Raw genomic sequence first — 27,432 nt, forward strand, 5'->3', positions numbered from 1 at the left:
TTTTATAGGGAGATTCATGCTCTTATTTGTCTTAGGGATTCCTACCTCCCTGACAAAATCACCTCCCCACGGAGGGGCTCCATGGAGACCTCCGTCTCTGATTCTCCCCCAGAAAGAAGCCATGATCCTTAAATTTGGGGGAATCCATATAGGAGTACCGTCAACATGAATGTTTCCACATCATGAGTGACTGCAGCCTCAGGCCTTGTTTGAGAATTTAGAAAGCATGCTGTTCCACTAACCTGCTCACCCTCAACTTCTGCTGTTGTCATGGCAACGATAGTCCTGGGAGATGTGTGCATATCTTTATCAGGAAAAAAAAAATAAGATCTGCGATCTATGTGGGTGGAGCAGCTCCCTCCCGTCAGTATCCTCCACTGTCACCTCGCATCTCACAGCCCAGGAGTGCCAGCTTGCCTTAGTCGTGTCTAGTAGCCGAGGAAAGTAAGTCCTTGTGTAAGATACACTTTTACTTTCCGGGGGTGTGGAGCTCATCATGTCTGTTGGAGTTCTCTATGTAGCTCATCTTGTGTGTTCTGACCTGGCCTGGAGGGAGGGAGTGAGGTGGTGTGAGAAGGGGAATTAGAATCCTCTACCCAGCAGAAGCTGGGAAGTTTAAGTCTCTGCTGGCTCCATCCGTGACTTTCTTCAACTCCTTCTTAGGCGAACACTCTGCACCTCTATTTTTAATGGTCATGTAAATAAAAAACTAGAATGAAGAATTCCTGCTTTTCCTGAAATCAAAAGTTTCTGTTGAATAAATAGATTCTGAGATATTTCTTTCCCTCCACCCTGTATTCCCTGCACCTCTCTCATTTTTCCTACACCCATTCTTCCAGGTTCGGTAGCCCTGGGCAGGATACAGTCAGGGTTGGGGCCGTGATACATAGTAAAAGAATTTCTTCTGTGTCAGAGACCCGCAACAGATCATGTGCCTCCTGAAAAGCGAATCCCTTGAGCGCTCAGACATGTGCTCCTGGGCATACATTTTGGAGAGGAGAGTGCAGTGAGGAGAGGGGAGGAGCAGGAACCGTTCTCTTAGGCTGCAGTTCCCTTCAAATCCCGCAGAGGCAGAGAAGCAGCTGATGCAGGGTCAGGAAATGGACACTCATTACAGTCCCTCTGGTTATCATTGGTCCATCTAATGAGCCACTGGAGCAGTACAGTCTGGCCCCTGCAAACGTCATCATGAGAAACAACTTTTGCATATGTCTTAGGAAAATAATACACTTCATCCTTCTTTTGTTTGAGTGTTGCTTGGGACAGGAGAGTTTCTGAATAACCCTGCCTTCTAGCTTTCTCTACACACCGTCCTTTGTAGCTGAATTTTTAAGCCCCTTATCGAAAGGGAAATTCAAGTTTCTGTTGGGGAGATCCTAGGGCCTCAAAGGACCAAGGAAGGGGGGGTGTGTCACCAACTCTGCTACCTGACTTGGCTCAAAGACGACAGGCCACCTGTGTGTTTGAGAGCTTTGTGGGGAAGTGGAAGTGGCGGGTGAGAGTCAGCAGTTCATTCTGTGGGAAAGAGTGCTTGGATTGTACAGAATTGGTGGGCTTGGAGCGCCTCCCTGGGAGGTGCTTGGACAAGAAAGACCTATTTATGGCCTGGGTTGAGGGCAGAGGGGTAGTGATAACTTGTAATGCCTTTAAGCTTTGCAGCTCCAGCAGGCGTTGCCCTCAGCCTCACTGATTCTAGTAAACTAGAAACGAGAGCTGGTCCCCAGCAACAGCAAGGATCTTTAATGACAGATATTTTCAGAGCAACTCAGTCCAGATTCCAAAAGAACTTGAAAAGTTCTTTTTCTCAGAGGCAGTCACCTTTGCAGTTGAGGAGGTCATTGGCTAACCTGGAGAAACATATTCAGGTCAAGCACTGGCTGGAGACTAGGGGCCTCGAGGGGAGGGTCATAAGAGAGCTCAGCGCCAGGAGGCCTGGAAATGAGCCTGTGGGTTGGAGAGAAGCCTCTCTCTGCCTCAGCGCTTGGAGCTTGTTACCCACAGTTATAGAAAGGACAGGGAGCAGAGATGGATACTGTTCCACTCTCATCTCAGTGAGACCGGGAGCTTCCTCAGCAGTACGCTGCCTGGAAAGGTCTAACTCCAAGGCAGTGGGCTAGGTGAAGGATGGGAGAAGGCAGTCCTGAGGATGGCAGTACCAAAGGAAATAACATGCATAGTATTAAAATAGGAAATGGAGAGCTTTGTAGAAGTCAGACTCAAGAGGTTAACTACAGAAGGTTAGGGTGAGAAAAGGTAACTTTCAGGAACCAAATTTGGATCCACAAGACAACAGGAATGATGAGAAGTTTATTGTTACTAGAGTCGTGGCCCTGGGCTGCTGAATCCCAAGCAGAGTACCCTAAGCCTGCAGATTATAGCTGCGATTGCATGTGAAAAACAACCAAACCAGCTTTAAAAAGAAGGAAAGCCTGTCCCGTACAGAAAGTCTGAACAAACAAGTTTGTTGTTGATGGTCCAAGAAAGCCTGCCAGCTTGGGTTTACTTCCAACATTGGCCCAATCCCGTGTCCAGAGCTGTTGCTCTAGGTGACATCGTGGGCCAAGCTGAGTAGTGAGGTGACATTCCCCAAGTCACCTCTCTTATTTTCTTTGACTCTGCGTCGTAGATACTGTCTTACCCAAGCCCACATATGTCATATGTCTGTTTCCATAGTCACCTGGTGTCACCCAGAGGTCTGTGACAAAGCTAGAAGCTTCAGCCAGTGTAAGTGACTTACATTAGATGCACACCAAGCTCCATGTCAGAGTTCTGGGGGGAGAAGGGCATCACCAGATGTGTAAACAGCCCTGAGGTGGATGCCCTTGAGCCTGTGAGGCTGGCTCTGTGTGTGATGATGAGCAAGGAATATTAGAAGTTAGCAGAAGCTCCCTTCCCTCAGCTAATGCCTATTAGTAGGGAGGTGTGTGTGTCAGTTGGAGGGTCTTTGTCGTTGAAGCTTCAAAGTTTTTGAATCCTGTGCTGTTGCCCGCCTGGGTTGTAGAAATAGTACTTTAGAACAAGAGAAAGGAAGACTGTATAATAGCTGTTATTTATGGAGAACTGTGATAAGGACTTTACATGTATTGCGTCCTCAAACAAGAGAGAAGTGATTATTATTCCCATGTTCTAGATTAGGAAAATTGAGGCTCACAGGAATTAAATGACTTCCTTACAGTCATCCTTCCTTACATCTAGTAGGTGTTTTCTGCTCACTATTATATTCCCAGTGTCGAGGCAGCTATCTAGTACATGATGGTGCTTAATAAATATTTGTTGAACTCATCAGGGAATAGCAATGGCTGAGGCAATATCTGAACCCATGTCTGCCTGCTGCTGAACCCTGTGCATTTAAATAACACACTATTGTTACTTTGTCCCACTTGCCAGGTGAAGCGAATAGTTGGGTAACTAAGAGAAGACTATTCACTGTCTGAGTTCCAGGCCAACTGTAGGGGTCTATAGTACTTTCCCATTCCTGCTGTAATCAGTTTCCACAAATTTTGTGACTTAAAGCAATACAGATTTATTATCTTACAGTTCTAGAGGTCAGAAGTACAAAATGGGTTTTACTGCGGCTAAAATGTAGGTAGGTTCCTGCCACTATGTAACAAGGATCCACTTTCCTTCAGTTTCTAATAATATATTCCTCATTTCCATCTGCGCCCTCCCTGGCAGCACCTTTAATGTCCATATTTCTACAACAGTCTGTTCATGACAAGTTAGGTATTCCCCAAGACAATATATGTTTTCTCTACCATACTCCTCACTTCTGAGTCCTCTCTGGCAGAGTCGTTAATATCCATATTTCTACTAACAGTCCTTTCAAGGTAATCCAGGCAATTTCTCCATGCTCCTCAAAGTCCTCCAGTCTCTGCCCACTGCCCAATTCCAAAGCCACTTTTACATTTTTACTTATTTGTAACAGCAACACCCCACTTCCAGATACCAAAATCTGTATTAGTTTCTAGGGCTGCCATAATGAATGACCACAAACTGGGTGATTTAAAACAATACAAATTTATTACCTTATAGTTCTGGAAACCAGAAGTCCAAAATGGGTTTTGCTGGGTTAACAATCAGCATGTTGGGGCTTCCCTGGTGGCGCAGTGGTTAAGAATCCACCTGCCAGTGCAGGGGACACGGGTTCGAGCCCTGGTCCAGGAAGATCCCACATGCCGCGGAGCAACTAAGCCCGTGCACCACAACTACTGAGCCTGCACTCTAGAGCCCGCGAGCCACAATTGCTGAGGCCCACGTGCCTAGAGCCTGAGCTCTGCTACAAGAGAAGCCACCACAATGAGAAGCCTGCGCACCACAACGAAGAGTAGCCCCCGCTCACTGCAACTAGAGAAAGCCTGCGTGCAGCAACGAAGACCCACCCAAAAAGCAGCCAAAAAAATCAGTGTGTTGGAAGGGCTGCATTCCTTCTGGAAGCTCTAGGGGAGGACCTTTTTCCTTGTCTTTTCCAGCTCTCAGGCTACCTTCATTTCTGGGCTCAGTGGCTCCTTGCTTCATCTTCAAAGCCAGCTACATAGCATCTGCGAATCTCACTCTGACTCCCCTGCCTCCCTCTTTCCCTAGTAAGGACCCTTGCGATTACATTGGGCCCACCTAGATAATCCAGGATTATCACTCTAGCACAAGATCCTTAATTTAATCACATCTGCAAAGTCTTTTTTACCATGTAACATAACATATTCACAGATTTCAGGAGTTAGGACGTGGGAATCTCTGGGGCACCATTATCCTGCCTACCTCAGGGTCATTTATGTGCAGGCAGCAGTGGCTGTGTGTGTCTGTGTGTAAATTTCAGTAGAGACAAAGGTAAAATAAGGTGCATATTAGGACCCTGAAGAGGGTGTAGTCAGTGTGGACTAGACTTTAAAAGCCTTTTAAAAGCTATTAATTGCCAGAAGTTTGCTGGAGACATATTCATCACCCCCTTTCTCTCCAGATCTTAGCTAATTAGCAATCGATGCATGGGGCCACCTGAGGAAATCAAAGTTCAGAATCAGGCTTATTATTGGTAAAGAAGTTCTGGAGAATACCACAGGGCCTCTAGCTCCCAAATGCAAGGGAAGAAAATCAAGAACGGCAGACCTCTCCCTTAATGAGGAAGGGGAACTGTCCTGGTTCGATTGGCTGAGCTAGAGCAGAGAAAGAGAATTAATTAGGTAAGAGGTATGTCATGAAAGAACAGTAACTGTTGATGCTAATTTGGCGCAATCGGGAAACGCAATCCAGGGAATTCCCTGGCAGTCCAGTGGTTAGGACTCCACGCTTCAAATGCAGGGGGGGCGGGTTTGATCCCTGGTCGTGGAACTAAGATCTTATATGCCGCGTGGCGCAGCCAAAAAAATTTTTTTTTTAATTTAAATTAAAATAAATAAATGAATAAAGGGCATGGTAGCTAGCAGAAAAGTCAGTCACTATTTCTAAATCTCACTTTTCCTCAGGGATGCCTCCTGTGTCAGGGGCAGGGTGGTTGTAGGCCAATTCTATGGATACACATGCATTCAGGATTTGTTTGTTTGTTTTTTAGGAGCATTTGCATAACAAACCTATTCTCACACTAGCTACCTCCTTGAGATCCTAACCGGCTAAGCACTTCCAAAGCCTGGAGCATCTCAGCACCCTCAGCAGCTCTGACTGGAGACTAAATCACCCTCTTGCCTCTGACAGTGACTAGCCATGAGACCCATGGAAGATTCTCCTTGGAGGCCAGCATCCCCTAGAGGCTCCTTGTGTCACTAAGATGTCGATCCGACTGCTGTCCCTCAATCTGCAGCCAGTGGGGTTGTGTTTAGTCAATGATCAGTGTCATGTCAATTTCCCTCTGTTGGACCAAGTATAAATTGATTCTCAATATCTGCCTTGGGGAAATTTCTGTAGGGAAGATGAGCTTTTCAGTGTGCTGTCTCTAATTCTGGGCACTTAGAGATATAAATTAGTTTCCTTGGTCTTTTCTCACTCAGGGTCACAACCTTGCCTCCAAGATACTAGCCTTCTAAATGGTTGTGATTTGAAGGGCACTAGGAAGATCCTCACAAAACTCACCTAACAGGCAGGTCCCTAGAACTTTACCATTAACCACCACCACTAGAAGCATTCTCTTTTAAAATACCCATTCATTCATTCATTCATTGATTCATATCCTCTCTCTTCCTCCCTCCCTCCCTCCCTCTCTCTCTCTCTCTCTCTCACGCACACACACACACACACACATAAAGTATTAGACTATCCTGTCCAAGGGTACTCTCCTTGGCTTGGCTTCAGTGTAGAATTTGGTTGGAACTTCCTATAGTCATTAAACAAACATTTGTTAAGTACCTACTTATAGCCAGTCTTTGTTCTAGGTGATGCGAATACAATACTAAATATAACACAGTCCTGTCCTCATCATCTAGTGGGGGAGACAGAAATGTAAAGAAATAAGGTGGAAATATTACAGTGTCAGGACCGTAATAGTGCCATGTATAGGCAGGTCCAATAAGGAAGCTGGGACAAACCACCAGGGCCTGTCGGTCCAGAATGGGACCCAGAGTCTATCTATGTTGTAATCCATACAAACCCCATGTAAATATGGTCAGCTGGTTCATCTTTCCTGATAAGGACCTCTTAATTGTTTTCACAGGGCCCAAACCCTCCCTCAGCAACCATGAATGTTAGATATTGTGGGAGCCCAGAAGATGGAATTGGGAATTTAGGGGACCAGATCAAAGAGTATGTGACATTCAATACTGGGTATTGAAGGATGGTACATAGAATGCGTGAAGAAAGAGAGTTCCAGACAAAGGGAACAATACATGCACATGTGTGAGCCTTAAACCCAGAAGGCATAATCTGGGTGAACAGAATGAGTGCATTTGATGGGCGGGGTAGGATGGAGGACTGTTGGGAAATGAGATCAGAAAGGTAGACTGGAGTCCGATTTTGTTGGGCTTTAACAATCCTGCTAAAGAATTAGAACTTCCATTCAGTTGCTGGCAGTGGAGAGCCACCAGGTTGGTTTGTTTGTTTTTAAGAAAGGAGCCTCTATTGAGCCTCTATTGAGCCTCCTTAGCTCCACTGAATCTGCACAAATCATCCTGTAATGTGTCAAGACAAATTCATGAGCTATCAACTTACTGTTTTCTTCCACCTAAATCAGGGATTAGAAACTTTTAAGTGTCTAGAAATGTGGGACCAAGAGGGTGATGAATGCAGCATTTTTGTAAAAAGGCGTGGCCTTGGAAATGTTCTTAGGTAACTGCTGGACTTGGTTTGATGGTGTCTAAGAAAATGTGGAGCGTGAAGGGAAGGCTTGTTTAAATTTTGCCTGTGTTAGCTTTTTAAGGGAGGTAGCATGGCATTGCACAGTGCCTCGGCTCCCTGTGGTACAACTTCATCATTGTGCCTCAGATTTATTAATGTGTAAAAAAGGAAAGACTGGAGGCTGCTGTAAGGATTAAGTGAGATGATGCCTGTGAAATGCTTAGCACGGTGCTTAGCTCATGGTAAGCACTCAAAAGGGTTACCATTTTCTCAGTTTAATACACCTGGCACTTAGCACAATACCTGGCACACAGTAAATAGGATACACAACATCTTTGCTAGATGAAATGGAATGGTCTTAGGGTGCACAGAGTCGGGGGATGGTGGTGGTGGAGAGGGTTCTCCCCGACGACACTCATTCTCCTGCCCTCCTCCCTGCAGTGTTCTGACAGCACCTCCGTTTTACACCCTCAATGCAGAGGTATCATGGTTTGTCTAGAAATGGTTGCTGAAGGCCACAAAGTGACACAGCAACAGAGAGCCTGGGGTTGCTGCTAAATCTTAAGAAGAGCAGATTGTGACAAAGTATGGGGTGGGGGGAAGAGAAGAAGACAGAGAAGAGAAAATGTGAAAACCGAACGAAAACCAGACGCAGTGTTCTCACTGAGTGACATGGTGATGCCTCGCCCAGTTTCAGGTGGGACAGGCAGGGTGAGACCACTGTGAAGAGTCACGGTCAGGTTGCGGTACTGAAGGAGGAGCCCAGCGGCGGGCTCTGGGGTCCAGGCAAGGCTGCTGTGTGGGGCCCGGCACTTGGAAAATGCCCTGTTTGGTTTAATACTATGCTTTCGCCGCCTTGAAGTTCTTAGTCATTTTTTAACAAGGGGCCCCCCATTTTCATTTTGCAGTGGACCCTGCAAATTATGTAGCTGGTCCTGGGTGCAGGCTACCTGGGGCAGTGACATTTTGCCTCAGCTAGCTTTTGAGCTAGTTTTTGAATTTGCAGCTGATTAAGCAAGTAGGCTGGACTAGTATTCTTTTTAATCTCTCTGTCTCTAATTCTAAAAGGACAAAAATCATAACAAATTAAATCTGTAAAAACTAAAATAAAATGAGTAGGGGACTTCCCTGGCGGTCCAGTGGCTAAGACTCCATACTTCCACTGCAGGGGGCATGGGTTTGATTCCTGGTCAGGGAACTAAGATCCCACACGCCACGTGGCACGGCCAAAATAAATAAGTTAATTAATTAATTTTAAAAATGGGTAGCACCTTACTCCCTAACTTCAGTCATCCGCTACCAACAGTTTAGTGTGTATCCCCCAGATTTTTTGTACTGTAAAGTTTAAAGTACTGTATTATAAAATAATACACAGTTACATTGTTGATGTAAATATTAAACAATACAGCATCATTTACGTGAAAATATTCAAGTTTCCCTCCGTTCCACTCCCCTTCAGTGAGGCAACCACTGTTAACAGTTTTGTCTGTATGCTTCAAATATATATATATATATACATTTTTAAATTTTTATTTATTATTTATTTATTATGTTTATTTTTGGCTGTGTTGGGTCTTCGTTTCTGTGCGAGGGCTTTCTCCAGTTGCGGCGAGCGGGGGCCACTCCTCATCGCGGTGCGCGGGCCTCTCACTATCGCGGCCTCTCCTGTTGCGGAGCAGAGGCTCCAGACGCTCAGGCTTAGTAGTTGTGGCTCACGGGCCCAGTTGCTCCGCGGCATGTGGGATCTTCCCAGACCAGGGCTCGAACCCGTGTCCCCTGCATTGGCAGGCAGATTCTCAACCACTGCGCCACCAGGGAAGCCCTCAAATATATTTTTTAATTAATAAACTTTATTTCTTTAGAGCAGTTTTCGGTTCATAGCAAAATTGAGTGGAAAGTACAGAGAGTTCCCGTAAGCTCCTGTCCTCACACCTGCCCAGGCTCCACCACTGTTGTTAACCAGCACCAGAGCGTGCGTTTGTTACAGTTGATGAACCTATGCTGACACATCACTGTCACCCAGAGTCCAGAGTTTACACCAGGGTTCAGTCTTCCAAATATTTTTCAAATTAATTTTTAATTACGTAATTGATGTATGAATGTTTTTTCTATGTCTATTAAAAAATATGTAGGCTTTCAAAAAGCAAAATGGGATAATATTATGCATATTAGTATATAGCTTGTTTTTATTTTTTAACAAATACCTTTCCAAGTCACTACATATAGACCTGCCTCATTCTTCTTTAATAAGGGCATACAGTGTTGTATGTCTATATTATGTTATTTATCCAGTTTCCCATTGGTATATATGGTTTTTAAAAAATATTTATTTGGCTGCATCAGGTCTTAGTTGCGGCACGCAGGATCTTTCGTTGTGGCGCGCAGGCTCTTCCTTGTGGCACACGGGCCTCTCTCTAGTTGAGAGGCAGCACACGGGCTCAGTAGTTGCGGTGTGTGGGCTCTCTAATTGTGACAGGCAGGTTTAGTTGCCCCGCAGCATGTGGGATCTTAATTCCCTGACCAGGGATCGACCCCACATTCCCTGCATTGGAAGGCAGATTCTTAACCACTGGACCACCAGGGAAGTCCCTATTCGTTTTTTAAACAACGTACACATTCTTTTTTTTTTTTTTTTTAATATTTATTTATTTATTTAGGTTGCGCCTGGTCTTTGTTGCGGCACGCGGGATCTTTAGTTGCGGCATGAGGAATCTCTTAGTTGAGGCATGCGGGCTTCTTAGTTGCGGCATGCATGCGGGATCTAGTTCCCTGACCAGGGATTGATCCTGGGCCCCCTGCATTGGGAGCATGGAGTCTTACCCGCTGGACCACCAGGAAGTCCCCACATTCTTATACATATATCTTTTGCACTCCTAGTATTACATAGAATAAATTTTCAGAAGTGGGATTATTGGTTATAGGGTATGAACATATCAAATTGGAGCTCTCTTATCTGGGGTTGACTGCACTTGTTATACACTCCCTCTAACCCCCACCTCTCTGTCACTTAAACTCAGTGACACCATCTTCAAGGGACTTAGCCCTCAGGGTTGAGAATACTGGAGCACCGAAAGGAGAGAATTTACTTGTGAATAATAACAGTAATAGCTCACCTGCATTGAGCACTTAAACCATGTTTTGTGCACTCAAGCCAAGTATTGTTCTAAACACTTTACATGTATTAACTCCTTTAATCTGTATAACCACCCACAGAGATAAGTCTATTATTATACCCATTTTAATGCTTAGGAAACTGAGACACCTAGGGTTAAGTAAGGTCACACATCTGTCTAGTAAATGTTGGGGCCAGGATCTGAAGCAAGGCTCTTGTGCTCTTAACCTCTGCACACACTCTCTCTAGAGAGTTTAATGCCATAAAGATGTCAGAGTTTCTCTACCTTGTTTATTCCTTAAAACAATATTGCATTTATTCATTTACTTGTCTTCTTCTACATTGTAACTCTTTGAGGGCAGGGTACCTGTCCAAGTATTCTTCATAACCCTATACCCTAATTCCTAGCACCATGTCTGATTTATTGTACATAATAAATAAATTTAGTTGAATGGATAACAATGCCTCTGGGAGGTAGCTACCGTATCCATTTTACAGATAAAGAAACTACGAGTCACTGTCACCCAAACAGTGCAGTAGAAAAGACTGGAAAGCGGAATCGTGGAGCTGCAATTTGAACCCAAGGCTTTTGATACCTAATCCAGGCTGCTGTCCACCTTGCCTGAGCTGCCTCCTTCCTGCCTGTTTCTGAGGGCTCTGGAGAATGGCTCCCTACCTAGCAACTGTTTCTAAGCTGGAAGACTCACAGCTAGCCAGTTTTAATGATCCCTGGGAGGGGCAGAGCCTGATGGGAGGAGGGCCCCTGGAAAATAGTTTCTGGAAGTACTGCAACCAGAAATCAGTTGTTAGAGGAGTCAGGTTCCTTAGAGGACTACCGCATAGTAATAATACGTATCCTCTATTTCGGCTTCTGCATGCCAAATGTTATTCTGTGTGATTTATGAGCATTGTCTCTTTTTAATGATCACAATCCCATTAGATGGATATTGTTATCTTTGTTTTACATGTGAAAGAATACTGAGAGGCTGAGTGACTTGCTCAAGGTTACACAACAAATAAGTGCTAAGGCTGAGATTCAACTCAAAATGTGTGACCCCCAAACGTTCATTTTAAGCATTCTGCTACCCCAGGTTATAACAGCAGCTGGGGCAGGGGACATTGTAAGAAGAAATTGCCCTCCCAAGACCCTGGAGGACTTTAGTGATGAGAAAATAAGGTAGAGAAAACCATGCAGCCTGAGCCCTCCTAGGTGACGGGGTCACAGAAAGAAGAAATGTTATTTTATTTTGTTTTTTTAGCTGGCTGTGGAGAGCTAGGAAGATTTGAGACCAGCCATTCCAGTTTTTGAATCTGGGTTCTCAGCACGTGGTGTCTTTATAGTCAACCTAGAAATGGCAGAGTTATTTTGGGCACAAAGCAAGAGCTATGGCTTTAAAAATATGCCACTGCATTTATCTCTTCCGCTCCAAGATTACTGAAAATTAGCCCAGCTGTGGCCTGAGGCACCAAACAGCCGCACGGTCTTCTTCCAGCTCACTCAACCCACCCTAAGCGGGCGAAACACCCAGAAGTGGCAGCCTCTGGGGAGTGGCTATCGGATTAGTTCCCCATCACCAAGCCTACCTTCTGATCACACACACACACACACACCATCCCTTCCCAGCTACTGCAGGGGTCAGGGTGCTAGGCCTGTGAGTCAGCTCAGCTCTGTCTTCTCCCCCATCCCCAAGGCTTCAATAGAGGTAAAAAATAATAATAATTCTAATATTGAGCTGAGGAGTCAGTACAAGAATAATTTTTCAGCTTTATTACCAAATCACTGTTTGATTCAGGGCAGACAATCTTGCGGTAATTCAAGCCTTCACTTTCCTTATCTATAAAATGGAAATCTTAAAAATATATATTTTTATAATATATATATATAAAATATATGTATATGCAAAGTGCCTAAGAAAGTACCTGGCCCATAATAAGCAATCGATTGATATTCCTTAAACGAGTGAATCTTCTGCTACTCTGATCTTACTAACTGGTAAAATGTGATGAGCTTTTACTTTATGCTAGGCACTGTGTTATGCGCTCTCTAAGGATAATTACATTTAATCCTGTACCAACCCTATGAGGTGGATGGTATTATTCCTTTACACATGAAAACTGAGGCCCAGAGATAATTAATTTGCTAAACATCACGTAATTTACATGACGTAACCAGATTTAAGCCTAGTATTCTGATTATAGAGCCTAAAGTCTTAAAGAGAACAGGGAGTATATTTTTGCGTTCCCCTGTTTCCATGGAAAATTCTTTCCACTGTCAATTGAAGGACTAAGAAGCAGTGGGGAAATGCCCAGGTGGTTTTAGCTTTCTTTCCCTGTCTCTGATCCTGGACAGGATTTGGGTTTCCAGCCATCATCCTCCTGTGTTTTGTGGGCTGTAATTACTCAGATTTACTTTGCCCAGTTCATAAAGGATCGAGTGAGGGAGAGGAGGCGGAGCTTGTCCAAGCAGTCCACAAACCCTACAGATGGTGGGATAGGGGGTGGGGAGGGAGCGAGATATGTTTTACATCCTGGTCTTTCAGTGGGTTTGATGGCAGATGCTTTTTGCGTTTTGGTCTGAGCATGTGTAATTCTACAATCTGCCAAGTTCTGGTAGAGAAAGAGAGGGAGAGACAGAGAGAGAAAGACAGACAGACAGACAGACACACACACACACACACACACACACACACAGAAGAAATGGTTGCTCAAAGCCACAGAAGGCTCAAATGAAATTGGAGCTGCTTGAAGGGCCGCAGTGGCTGGCTGGGTGGGAAAGGAGTCCAGGAGAAGCGAGGTGTCCCTGTGCAGAAAGCCTGGGTGTTCACTTGCAAACCCAGAATCTGCACAGCCTTCCGTGCCCTGACCCTTCCCTGCGCGGCCAGAGGCAGCAGCAGAAGCAGCAGCCCGCGCCGGAGAGCAAGCAGTCCAGGGGAGCTGTCTGGTGGGGCCGGAAACGGCTGTAATCATTTAATAGCCTTTGCTGGCTGCACGGACCTAGCGGAGTGGGCAGTAGGCAGGCTCCAGAGTGCTTTCTGGCAAGATGGTCCCCGGCTTTAATCAAAATGATGGGTTTTCTGGAAGCTCTTTATTAACCTCAGCACCAGAATCCCAGAGATGGTAACAAAGGGATGAATGGGGAGCGAAGGGGAGGGGCTGCAACCTGCCGGCTGGGCTGCGATTTTCCAGAGCTGAGCGCTCCCTCCCGCAGTCCCACCCCTCCCCCCACCGCCACACTTCTTTCTATTGATTCTCGCTTAGATGCTCCTGCCTGCATCGCCGTCTCCCAAATGGTGACTAAACAGATACAGCCAGAGCCATTGCTACATTTGTAGAATGCTTCAGGGTTTTCAAAGGGCCTTCATATACAGCTCAGGATGTGGGTCTCGTTCGTAACTGGAGTGAGACTACCTAGATTTGAGTCCCAGACTCCACCAGTTAGTAACCCTGTGACTATTGGTCTTCAGTCTCTTCATTTATAAAACCAACATATCTATAAAGCAGACATGGATATTGGCAATATCTACCTCCTATGGTTCTTGTGAGGAGTAAAAATTATATAGCATATGCAGATCTGCTTAGCCCAGTGCCTAGCACATAGGAAGGCAGAGTAAATGTTAACTAATTCATAACCCTGATGAAGACAGGAAGGTGATCACCTCCATTTTATGCCTGAGGCAACTGAGGCTCAGAGTCGTTTATGTAAATTGCCCAGGACTATGTACCATTAAGTGATAGAACCAGGGCAAGCCCTCGAGTTCAGAAGAGCAAAGCAAGAGGAGGAGAGGAAAAGAGGATTAAAAATCCTCCAACATTCTCCAGCCTTGCCCCTCTAAGAACTTTCCTGAAAGTACTATTGTTGGTCAAAATGACTGTGGGTTGTTCTGTTAGGGGAAGTCTGTGTAAATCAGATAAACCTCTCCTGGCCTTAGTTGATTGTCCAGAGAAGATTAGAATAGGGGTTGGGGGTAGGTTTACAAGTCTGGCATTTGCTTCACAATCTTCAGGACCTTCCCTGGCATCTGCACTGGCAAAGCCTCCAGCTCAATTGTTCCCAGTCACTGAGGCTAAACTCCAGCCAGAGTTAGTTTAGAATGAAAGAAGAAAGTAGGGAATGTTGCCAAAAAGACCCTGGGCAGTGTCTAAGGGAAGTGCCTAAAGTGGGTTATTGGATTAGGTGAAGTGGTCAGCTACCCCCATGAGGCAGTTTTTAAAGCTGCAGATCTATATGCCTTTGTAAAACAAAAGTGTATGTTGTTCATATTTTTACATGTATCCCTACCTACTGTGGAGAAATCAGCCAATTTTTTTAAAAAAAGGCAAAACCTTTTACTATAATTATGATCATACTCTATTAAACTTTCAAATTCCATTGGGTTGTAATCTGAATGTCAGGGAAGGGCTGATCCTCCGCCGCTTGATGTCTCTCAGAAGTCCTCCTTCTAGGCTCTAGTAGATCCATTCATTTGGGTCGTGGCTGCGTCTCAGTCTTGCCTTTGTGAGCCAGTGAGCTGGGTCCCTGGGAGCAGAGGCGAGGGGACCTGTGGGAGGTCCCAGGAAGGGGGGAGGGAGACAGCACTGAAAGAAGAAACATTCCCTTGACTGACCTGAGACTGGCCCTGGGCTGGGGTTAGGGGCAGAAAAGGTGCATCTTCCTTTCTCATCTTTTCCTCATCTTCCTTTTTCATCTTTCTCATGAGATACTCTCATCAAGGAGTATCGCCTTGATTCTGCCCCAAAGTCACAGCATTTTATAAGCGAAGGTGGTCAAGGGCTTCAGTGCTCTTGGCCTAAAGGGACTCAGATTTAGGAGGTCAGTAAATGTTGTTTGTCACAGCCTTAAGATATTATTTCACCTGAATGAACCCTCAGAGATGTTTGCACACACATCAGCCAGAACAGGTTGGGTACAAGGATCCGGGAGGCACTGGAGAAACCAGATCTTGTTCTGCTCTGCAGAAGCTGAATATGAGGAGGATGCACCTGAATTCTTCTTGGAGTGGAGGCTGAATCAGACCCAACCAAGGCTCCCAACAAAGGCCGAAGAAGCTCAGTGACATGTAAAAGAAGCTCATCAACTCTTAGGGATCCTGCTGTGAGAGGCTCCCTCCGCCTATAGGCACGGCCATTAAGGTCCTTTAACTCTGCAAGATAAAAATATCTCTGAACTCTGCATCTCCAGATGACAGTCCTAGAGGCCTCATACAGAGTCCTGGCTGTGGTCAGAAAAATTTCCATCTTGGACTCTGTGAGAGCAACTAAAGGACTACAGAGTGGTGTTGAAACCCAGTTCTCCTAGACGCCAAGTCAGAGGCTTTTAAATGCATTTCTCACTTTTGTCTCAGTCTCTCAGGGGCAGGGCCTGTATTTGAAAGGTCAACAGGCAGATTCTGGCTGAGCTCAATTGCAGATTTGATTATCTTAGACGAATCAAAGAAATCAGTCTCAGAGAAAAAAATATCTATAGCCCTATGTCCAAAGAGCTATAGTGTCAGCTCTGCCAGGGGAAGCATGGTGTAGCAAAGGGGTTTATGGGAGAAAAGAAACTCTCCTACTCCCTTTCCCTACAGTCTGCTGGTATTTGGACTAAATTTGCAATATCCTTACCCTGCCGTCCCAGCCCTGAGAGCTGCGCCATGTATAGTTGCCCATGTGTGATTCCATTTATTGAGCTCTTTCATTTGTGCTGGAGTCAGCCTCAGCACTTCACATGCATTTCCTGCTTGTCTTTAGGGACTCCAGAGTGCGGCAATGGAAAGTTATTTGATCTGCTAAGGAGTGGGCACCACTTCCATTTCTCACATCAGTCCTTTCATTCATCCATCCAGCAAGTATTTATCAAACACCTGCTATGGGCCAGGAATTGTGCTAGACACTGGCTACACACTGGTGAATAAAACAGATATATTTCCTTATAGAATAGATTACTAAAAAGAACCTGCTGTATAGCACGGGGAACGTACTCAATACTCTGGCGTATATGGGAAAAGAATCTAAAAAAAAAAGAGTGGATATATGTGTATGTATAACTGATTCACTTTGCCATACACCTGAAACACAACACTGTAAATCAACTGTACTCCAGTAAAAATTTTTTTTTAAATTAAAAAATACATACATATTTTCTGCTTCTCTGGACCTTACAGTGATAAGAGATAGGTGTGAAGGGGGTCCTGCTTGGCTAGGATGGTCATAGAATGCCTCTCTGAAGATATTTCAATTAAGTACAGACTTGAAGAATGAGGAGTCATGCTAAGCATGGAGGGGAGACCATTCTAGGCAAAAAGAAACCGTATGTATACAGATTTTGAGGCAAAAACAATCCCAAGGGGTGTTGAGGAATTGAAAGAAAACCTGTGTGGCTGGAGGATAGTGGTAAGAGGGACACTTGTAGGTGAAATTGGAGAATAAAAAATAACAGGCTATTGAAGGGCTTTGTATAGCATGTTAAGGAGTTTGATTTTTTTTTCCTCTCAAAGCAATAGAAAACCTTCAAATAATTTTAAGCAAGGGGAGTGATATAAAATAATTTCTATTTTTTAAAGGATTTTTACTGTGTGCATGTTATACTTCAGTATTTTAAAAACGGAGAAAGACTTTAAGGAATAAAGATGACTCTGGCTATGTATGGAAGGTTAGAGAGAGGCAAAAGTAGAAGCAGGCTGAACAAGGAAGAGGCTATTGCTGTAATTCACATACAAGATAATCGTGTCCTGAAAAAAGGTAGCAGCAGTGAAAATGAGAAGAGGACAAAGTCTAGATATGTTTAGGAGGCTGAAATGACAGGTGTTGGTATATTATAAATGAAGAATAGAGAAAAATGAATAATGGCTCTGAAGCTTCTGCCTTGAGCATTGGAGTGAATGGCATATCATCGATTGAGATGAGAGATTTAGAAGGGAATAGAGGAGAGGAATCATGAATTTGATTTCAGATTCCTTCAGTTTGAGTTGCCCATGAGACTGCCAAGAGGAGATACAAGATAGGCAGTTGGATACATGAGATTGGAGAGACCTATGGGCTTTAAGTATACATTTGTATCTCGTCAGCATATTTAGATGGTTTGTTTACCCATGGACAGGCTGAGATTCCAAAAGGAGAGAGTGAAGAGAAAGAAGAAGAAAAGGTCTAGGGCCAAACCCAAGGAAGCTGCAATACATAGGTAAAGAGAATCCTGCGAGGAAACTGACAAAGAACAGCCAGAGAGAATGGTCAGGAGAATGGTTTGATAAGGAACTCATAAAAAAATAAGTGTTTCAAGAAGGGGATTACTAATGCTGCTGAGAAGTTCAATAAGATGAAGACTAAAATGTGACCACTGGCTTTGGAAGTAATATAATCAGTGAGCTTGCCATGAGCAATGTTAGAAAAGTAGTGCTCAAGGATGCCAAATTAGAGGAGATTGAGAAGTGGTGGAAGGTAAGGAGATGGAAGTAGCAGATGTAGAGAATCCCAAACTACAATCAAACGTAAACTGTTTATCTGGCAGAACTTTTCATGGCTCCACCAAAGAAGCAGTGTCAGATACATGAACACTGCTGTGATGCCAAAAGGTTTCAACGTCATGGCCACTGGGATCACTTCGCTCAGAGAGACCATTACTCTTCTTCTCTAGCTCTGACCTCTACTCTTCTAGAAGTCATTGGTATACTTTATGGTGTGTCTTCCAACCAGACTCTTGGGAAAGTCTTGCACTGGAAGCCCCTGTGGATGCATAATCATTTTCTCAAGTCTCAGAGCAAATTTCACCTCTCTTCTGGAATCTCAATTGACTTTCTCAAGTGTAATAATTTTTGCCTCTCGGTCCTATAATACTTTACATGTACCTATATATATCTTATCTTTTATTTTTAATTGAGATATAATTGACACATAATATTATATTAGTTCCAGGTGTACAACATGATTTACTATTTGTATACATAGTAAAATGATCACAATAAGACTAGTTAACATCTGTCACTATATATAGTTACAAAAAAACTTTTTTATTATGATGAGAACTTTTAAGATCTATTCTCCTACCAGCTTTCAAGTATGCAATACAGTATTATTAACTGTAGTTACCATACTGTACATTACATCCCATGACTTATTTATTTTATAACTGTAAGTCTGGACCTTTTGGCACCCTTCACTACCACCACCACCATCTAGCAACCACCAATCTGTTCTCTGTACCTATAAGCTTGTTTTTTTGTTTGTTTTTTTAGATTCCACATACAAGTGAGATCATATGGTATTTGTCTTTCTCGGTGTTATTTTGTCAAATATTTAAATATTGACATTTCACTTAGCATAATGCCCTCGAGGTCCATTCATGTTGTCACAAATGGCAAGATGTCATTCTTTTTTATGGCTGAATTTTTTTTTTTTTAATATTTATTTATTTATTTATTTATTTATTTTTGGCTGTGTTGGGTCTTCTGTGCGAGGGCTTTCTCTAGTTGCGGCGAGTGGGGGCCACTCTTCATCACGGTGTGTGGGCCTCTCACTGTCCCGGCCTCTCTTGTTGCGGAGCACAAGCTCCAGAGGCGCAGGCTCAGTAGCTGTGGCTCACGGGCCTAGTTGCTCCGCGGCACGTGGGATCTTCCCAGACCAGGGCTCGAACCCATGTCCCCTGCATTGGCGGGCAGATTCTCAACCACTGCGCCACCAGGGAAGCCCCCTGAATTTTATATATATATAAAATTCAGCTGTGTGTGTGTGTATGTGTATCACATTTTCTTTAACCATTCATCCATCAATGGACACTTAAATTGCTTCCATATCTTGGCTATTGTAAATAATGCTGCAGTGAACATGGGGGTACATATATCTTTTCAAGATAGTGTTTTTGCTTTCTTTAGATACATACCCAGAAGTGGAATTGCTGGATCATATGCTAGCTCTATTTTTAATTTTTTGAGGAACCTCCATACTCTTTTCCATAGTGGCTACACCAATTTACATTCCCACCAACAGTAGACAAGGGATCCCTTTTCTCCATACCCTCACCAGCACTTGCAATTTCTAGTTTTTTTGATAACAGCCATTCTAACAGGTGTGAGGTGATAGCTCATTGTGGTTTTGATTTGTATTTCTCTGATGATTAGTGACATTGAGCACCTCTTCACGTACCTGTTGGCCATCTGTATGTCTTCTTTGGAAAAATGTCTATTCAGATTTTCTTTCCATTTTTCAATCAGATTGTTTGGAGTTTTTTTAATATTGAATTCTATGACTTCTTTATATATTTTGGATACTAACCCCTTATCAGATATAGGATTTGCAAATATTTTCTCCCATTCTGTAGGTCGCCTTTTCATTTCGTTGGTTTCCTTCTTTGTGCAGAAGCTTTTTAGTTTGATGTAGTATCATATGTTTATTTTTGCTTTTGTTGCTTTTGTTATCAGATTCAAAAAAATCATTGCTAAGACTGATAGTAAAGAGCTTACTGCTGGGCTTCCCTGGTGGCGCAGTGGTTGAGAATCTGCCTGCCAATGCAGGGGACACGGGTTCGAGCCCTGGTATGGGAAGATCCCACATGCCGCGGAGCAACTAGGCCCGTGAGCCACAACTACTGAGCCTGCGCGTCTGGAGCCTGTGCTCCGCAACGAGAGAGGCCACGACAGTGAAAGGCCTGCGCACTGCGATGAAGAGTGGTCCCCGCTCGCCACAACTAGAGAAAGCCCTCGCACAGAAACGAAGACCTAACACAGCCAAAAATAAATAAATAAATTAATTAATTAAAAAAAAAAAAAAAAAGAGCTTACTGCTTATGATCTCTTCTAGGAGTTCCATGGTTTCAGGTCTTATGTTCAAGTTTGTAATCCATTTTGAGTTAATTTTTGTGTATGGTGTAAGATAGAGGCCCAGTTTCATTCTTTTATATGTGGCTGTCCATTTCTTCCAACATCATTTATTGAAGACACTGTCCTTTTCCCATTGTATATTCTTGGCTTGTTTGCCATAAATTAACTGACCATTTTTGCATGAGTTTATTTTTGGGCTCTGTATTCTCTTCCATGATTTGTGTGTCTTTTTATGCCATACTCTTTTGATTACTATAGCTTTGTAATATAGTTTAGAAGCTTGGTGCCTCCAGCTTTGTTCTTCTTTCTCAAGAATTCTTTGGCTGGGGCTTCTCTGGTGGTCCAATGGTTAAGACTCCATGCTTCCACTGCAGAGGGCACAGGTTTGATCCCTGGTAGGGGAATTAAGATCCTGCATGCCACACCGCATGCATGCATAAATAAATAAATAAATCTAAAAAATAAAATTAAAAAATGCATTGGCTACTGGGTTCTTTTGTGGTTCCATACAAATTTTAGGATTGTTTGTTCTATTTCTGTGGAAAATGCCATTGGAATTTTGATAAGGATTGCATTGGATCTATAGATTGCTTTGGGTAGTATGGGCATTTTAACAATATTAATTCTTCCAATCCATGAGCATGGAATATCTTTCCATTTGTTTCTATCTCCTTCAATTTCTTTCATAAGTGTCGTAAAGTTTCCAGTGTACAGGTCTTTCGTCTTCTTGGTTAAATTTATTCCTAGGTATTTTATTGCATATTCTGCTTTAATCAAGTACATTTCCTGCCCCACTCCCAGGCAGGGTAATCACAACCAGATATTCTTTTTTTTTTTTTTTTAACATCTTTATTGTAGTATAATTGCTTTACAATGGTGTGTTAGTTTCTGCTTTATAACAAAGTGAATCAGTTATACATATACATATGTTCCCATATCTCTTCCCTCTTGCATCTCCCTCCCTCCCACCCCCCCATCCCACCCCTCTAGGTGGTCACAAAGCACCGAGCTGATCTCCCTGTGCTATGTGGCTGCTTCCCACTAGCTATCTATTTTACATTTGGTAGTGTATATATGTCCATGCCACTCTCTCACACAACCAGATATTCTTTAGAAAATTCTTCACAAAGAACCAAAAATATGTTACTAGAAACCTAGATTTCTGGACCCTCTGGTGAAAAAAATCTGCCTTCCTGCTTGTTTCCAAACATTGGCCTTGCCCTAGGCTTGAAGAAATAACTCACGATTTCATGGGGGCCATGACCATCTGTGCAGCCTCTCCTGTGTTCAGGCTCCTGGTGTGGCATATGGAAAGCATATGTTGACTCTGTGACTGACTTGCGATGGTTTGTCTTGCAGAACCAGAGGCAGGAGAGGTGTCCCCTCCAGTCGGTGCTGGTGTCAACAGCAACAGCTGGACCTTTAAATACGGACCAGGCAACCCCAAACAATCTGGTCCCGGTGAGTTGCCAGACAAATTCATTATCCCAGGATCTCCTGCAATCATCTCCATCCGGCAGGAGCCTACTAACAGCCAAATTGACAAAAGTGACTTCATAACCTTCGGCAAAAAGGAGGAGACCAAGAAAAAGAAGAAAAAGAAGAAGGGTAACAAGATCCAGGAGAAAAAAGAGAAAGGGAACAGCACGACTGACAACAGTGACCAGTGAGGTCATCTAATGGAAACAAGCCACTTAGCCAGTTTTTGTAATAATGGCAAATCTCTCCCATGTAGCAACTCCCTACTCCTTTTTCCTATCCACATGAGCCCTCTCTTATAGACCTCAGAAATCTGCAGAAAGTTCCCTATGTCTGTCTAGATCACATTTAACAAGTTTTGTCTTAAAAGCTTTACTAAGTCTGGTGTTAACTCTCTCTCTCCACTCTGGCTTGTTTTCAGAACCTAAAAAGCAGACCCAAGTCTCCTTTCTCCTCCGCCACAAAGGAGAGGCTTCCCAGCCCCGCCAGTGAGAGGTTGGACTCTCTGCCCTGTGCTCCGGGGATCCTGTCTTGATGACACTTTCAGGGCAGGCTGAAAGGTTTTGAGATTGAGCAGCTTGAGTGTCTGTGGCCGCTGGGTATGTGTGGCCACCGGGGAATATGTTGGCTGGGATGGGCCAGATTAGACTAGGAGGGCTGGGAAACAAAGGCAAATCAACAGTGGGAAATGTGAAACGAAAAGGTACCAGACTTTCTAAATCTTACAGCTGAAGAGGCGGTGGCCACCCTCTAGCAGACAAAACTCCCCCCATTGACAAGGCTTTAGGAATCCCTAAGTCTCTTGGCTGTGGTGTCATTATACCTAAAACCTGCATTTTACCTACAAGCCAATAGTTCAGTGTTTAACAGGGGGCCAACCAGGGCAACAGAAGCAGATCTGATGTGTTTCCTGTATATGTCCTTGTGCTCACTTTATTAAAAATTCTTTTGCACACAATGTTATGAAAAGGTCAGATTCTTTTCCGACAACACATATGCAAAAGCAAAAGAAAACCCCAGCACCTCACTTTATGCTGTTTGTTGATAGATTTATTTAAAAAAGAGAAAATCTATAACTATAAATCTTTAAAGAGAAATATGATGAATTCAATTCCCCTAAACTATCCTCGAAAGAGAATTCAGTCTACAGCCATTTAAATGATCATTGCTGCTACAGAAGTGCTTTAAGAGAATTGCCTGAAACATCTGTATTATACCAGCCAGCTGCCAATCACAGCTTTACTCTTTCAGGTCACTCTGGGGCTGCCTCTTGCATGTATTAATTACTAAATAAATGGATCTTTCTCTCTCTGTTTTCTAAGAAACAATTATGTGCACTTTGAATACACAACCTTCTCTAACCAACTATATCAAGACCCAGAAATTGAAGAAAAATGTTGTTTTCTCATACATACAGTGAGCAGACTTTCCAATCCTCTAATTCTGTGATTTGTCTTGGTGTGATCGCCAACACCTTCTCTTTGGTTTAGTTTTCCTTTTCTATAACACTCTGAATTGCTAATCTTGCTAACACCTATGATGTTACCTGAGCTCAATCTCCCATATGTATGCTGTATGCTATTATAAGACTCCTGATATATATTTACTCTGTGCTTGTGTATGTGAATGTTACTGCAACTATTACCTAGAGTGAACTTTAAGCTTTATTGTTGAATGTAATTCCATTATATTTCCTTTTGTACACCTGTGAAAAAGTGCAGTAGAGTTTTTTTAACCATTGTTAATCAACTTTTGTGTATGAAAGACACAGTAAAATTTCTTTCTTAAATCAAGATACTGGTGATTCAAGGAATTTTATTTATGGTCAGCCAAGAGCTGTCTCTTGCTAAGACTCTTGCTGGCAAGGGAATGGATAAAGCTGTTTTTCTCTAGTAACAGTTCTGGAATGCATACTGAAGATATTTCCTGAGGGTGTGCAAGCACAAAATTTACCAATCTGACCTCTTTGAAGTCACAGAATACTTTGAAATTCTAACAATATCTGGAATATCAGCTCATAGAGAATAATAAAATTTACTGTCACCTTAAATAAGAAATTTTAATTTGTTAAAATGTACAATTTAGAAGTTTGATTAATTATATTATCTTTTAAAAGTTAACATAAAAGAGGTAGGAGTCTGTTATTAAAAGCATTAAATCTCAAAAAAAAAAAACAAACCTGTTTTGTCTACTTTTAGCTTCATTCTCCCATTTTTTGAAGGGTGTGTAACTTCAGCTCTGCAGGATTGCATGGGGTAAAACTTATTGCTAACACATGTGAACCATTGCTACATTGTAGGTTGTGATCATTTTGCCCCACTGAAACCCATGTATCTGACCTTACGTGCCTTTTGAATACTAGGAGAATCGGGCTAATTTATTAATGATGATAATTATAATGCATCTGTACAGCACTTTTTACATTTGCAAAGTGCTTTCCAATCCATGTTAGTTACTAGTTATTACAGCTGTAAGGATAAAACACGTCATGTGGATTCATTTTTGATTGGTGCTATTGGTATTTCCTCTGTTATTGCTAATAAATGGAAAATGGTGGTATGAAAGAAATGGTGGTCATTTCTAAGAGGAAGAGTAGGAGAAAATAGAACACTGATTATTATTAGCTATTATAATTGAAGAAGGTTGCAGTGTAAAACTTACCGTATCATTCTCTGGCTGTCTCCCTGGCTATTATGTTCATTACTAAGGCATGACACCCAATGGAATCAAGAATCAAATTCCACAATATTACCAGAACGGGCAGCCAGGAGGTTTCTGGGTCACTTCCCAGTACACCATTTCAGTCTTCTCTAATAAAAATTGCAACAAACCAATTTTAATCACTAGGGCCCTCCAGTCATCTTGTTCATTGTTTGTTTAGCCCTTGTACCTCTCTACAACTGGGAAATCAAATAATGCCCCCAAGAAATTAACTTTTATTGAGTACAGGGTGTGTGCCAGCTAGTGTAATAGGTAGGCTCATAGTACATGTTCTGTAGCAAATAGATGATATTTTCCTTCTGTAGTTAAATTTTTGTGAGCATAGGCTTTAGATGCAGTGAATCTCAAGTAGGAACAACTTTGCCCCTCAGGGGACATTTGGCAACATCTGGATACATTTTTGTTTGTTATTTGGGTGGGGGGCTACTGGCATCTAGCGGGTAGAGGCCAGCAATGCTGCCAAACACAGGACAGCCCCTCACAACAAAGAATTTTCCAGCCCCCAAAAGCAATAGTACCAAGATAGGGAGATCTTGAGATGGAGCGGCTGTAAATTTGTTGTCAAGTCCATTTGTGAGATGGAAAGGGGACAACATTACTAATTACTTCAGGATACAAGATGTAAACTGGGACTAGCTCAGGCAAACTGGGATGTATGGTGAATCTACTTAGAGAAAAAAATAAACTGGTATTAACTCTGTCACTTACTGGCTGGGGAATCTTGGACAAGCCACTACTCCTCTCAGTTCTTCAGCCTCCATTTCATCATCTACAAAATAGGCATAATTATAATACAGACCTTATAGATTTGTGGGGAAGATTTAGCGAGATAATCTCAAAACGGTTTTAGCACAATGTCTGGCACACCATAATGCTCAATATATAGTTATTATTAAGAATCCTTTTCTTCCATTTCCTCATCCGTTTTTTGAAAGATTTAGCTATTACCCTCAGGACACTTTTCCTACTGATTAAAATGCAGATGGGGGATGGTAAAATAACATACTTGGCAATAAAAATATTTTTACTCCACTTTTATGCTCACCCCTCATATTCAGCTTCTGCAGTGCGGAACAAAATTTGGTTCCTCCAGTGCCTCACAGACCATTGTACCCAATGCCTGATGAAACATTAAATCCTTAAGGTCTTTTCTCAGAAAAGTCTCTGAGCTTGTCTCTGAGCTTAAGCTCCTGTGAGAAAGACACTGATAAATTTGCTTCCATAAAATGTAGTCTAGTGTACATAAAGAAAATGGGGAAAAATGGGTAGTGAAAAACAAAAAGCCCAGCAATTTGTTAGGTTATGCAATTATCATGTGACTTGGGCATCATCAATCCACAAAGAACATGAACAATTTAGACAACCACTCAGCCAGTAGTTGGTCTTAGAGCAGAGCTAAAAAAATTGACCTCTGATCCATAAACATTACTGAAGGGCTGATTAAACAGCCTCCATTTTTAAGCTCTGCTTTTACTAGCCTAACTTTAATTTTACACATTGAATTTTTATTATAAAAGTAATACATGCTCTTTTTTTTATAAATCAAAGAATCCAGAGGCATATAAAGAAAAGTTAATTTCCTCAACCAGCTTCTTTCAATTCTCCCTCACACAGGTATCCACTGTTAACATTTTAAGATATGCTTTTCCACATTTTTCTGTCTGCACACCCTCACATACCCACACAGAGACATTCCTATTATAATTAGGAAGGAGACTTTAGTCAGTGAGCATGGTGCTATTCTCCCTTTGAAGTTGTGTCTAAGAGTGGTATATAGCAACCTTATTGTCATAACCAGTGTCGGGAAGGGGAAAATGTCCCCCTCTACCTGCCTTGAGTTCTTGTGGCTCGACTAATATTAAAATTGACACAAGACAGATTAACAGGAGAGAAAGAAACAAATTTTACTTCACGCGCATGGAGGTCTTACAGAAATGGCACCTAAGAAGTGGCCAAAGCAGGAAGCTTTTGTACTTTTTAGACAAGGAAACAATAAATTAGTAAGGAATTGACAGGTCAAAGAAACAGGTTTTGGGTGATCAATTAGTGAAGAGTCTAAAAAGAGTTTGGGCTTGGGGTAGTATTGATAAAGAAGTAACATGGTTTGTTTATGATAGGCTTCTGGGACCAAATACCCTGTCTCTGGGGATAAGGGCATCCTTCTACCTCCAGATGCAGGGAATGCACTTTTCACACGGGAGATTTATTTCACGCTTTCAGGGAGACAGAAAGGTGGGTCAGGGTGTCCTTCTTGCATTGGCCATTTCTTAAGTAACTTTAATTCAAAATATGTGGCCTATTTTGGCACAGCCTGTCCTGAGCCCCAGCACCAGTTAGGTAAAATGTAGAGAATTAAACTTTTATGTATGTGTATATATCACATACACATAAGTTTAATTGCTTTCTTTTTTAACTAAAAACAAGCTAATACCATGCTCATTACCCTGAAGTTTTTGTTTTTTGTTTTTTTAACTTACAATAACAGGGAGATTTCTCCAGGTCAACTCTAAATTATTCTTTTTAACTCCTGTACAAATCCCATATAATAGATCATAATGTCATAATGTACTCATTTTTTCCTCTATTAATGGACAATTGGGTTATATCCAGATTTTTGCTACTATAAACAACAAATAGCACTTACATGCAGTGATAAATTCAGTTGCTGAGCTTTATAAAACCTGTTCTAGGTGTATCCCAAAGAGGAAATGTAGGGACTTCCCTGGTGGCGCGGTGGTTAAGAATCTGCCTGCCAACGCAGGGGACACGGGTTCAAGCCCTGGTCCGGGAAGATCCCACGTGCCGTGGAGCAACTAAGCCCGTGAGCCACAACTGCTGAGCCCGTGTGCCACAACTACTGAAGCCTGTGCGCCTAGAGCCCGTGCTCTGCAACAAGAGAAGCCACCGCAATGAGAAGCCCCTGCACCACAATGAAGAGTAGCCCCTGCTCGCCGCAACTAGAGAAAGCCCAAGCAACCAAGACCCAACACAGCCATAAATAAATAAATAAATAAATTTATTTTTTTTAAAAAAAGAGGAAATGTAGAAGGCTTTTATGAACACTAAGTGACTCCC

At 42.7% G+C, this 27,432-nt stretch overlaps 1 protein-coding gene across 7 annotated transcripts in view; it reads left to right on the forward strand.

Moving 5' to 3' along the window:
* LOC118893338 (protocadherin alpha-C2) overlaps positions 1-23,429 on the forward strand; it is a 159,698-nt gene extending 136,269 nt beyond the window's left edge. For 6 of the 7 annotated variants that reach the window (XM_036848777.1, XM_036848774.1, XM_036848776.1 and 3 more), the window contains exon 4: positions 21,517-22,150. In XM_036848777.1, coding sequence (XP_036704672.1) covers positions 21,517-21,827 — 311 coding nt within the window. In that variant the 3' untranslated portion in view covers positions 21,828-22,150. Of the gene's footprint in view, positions 1-21,516 lie in introns of all 7 variants that reach the window. The other variant, XM_036848775.1, reaches the window with a different exon arrangement.
* Positions 23,430-27,432: the final 4,003 nt, after the last annotated feature.

Source organism: Balaenoptera musculus, chromosome 3 (assembly GCF_009873245.2).
Source record: "Balaenoptera musculus isolate JJ_BM4_2016_0621 chromosome 3, mBalMus1.pri.v3, whole genome shotgun sequence".
In the NCBI taxonomy this organism is placed as follows: Eukaryota; Metazoa; Chordata; class Mammalia; order Artiodactyla; family Balaenopteridae; genus Balaenoptera; species Balaenoptera musculus.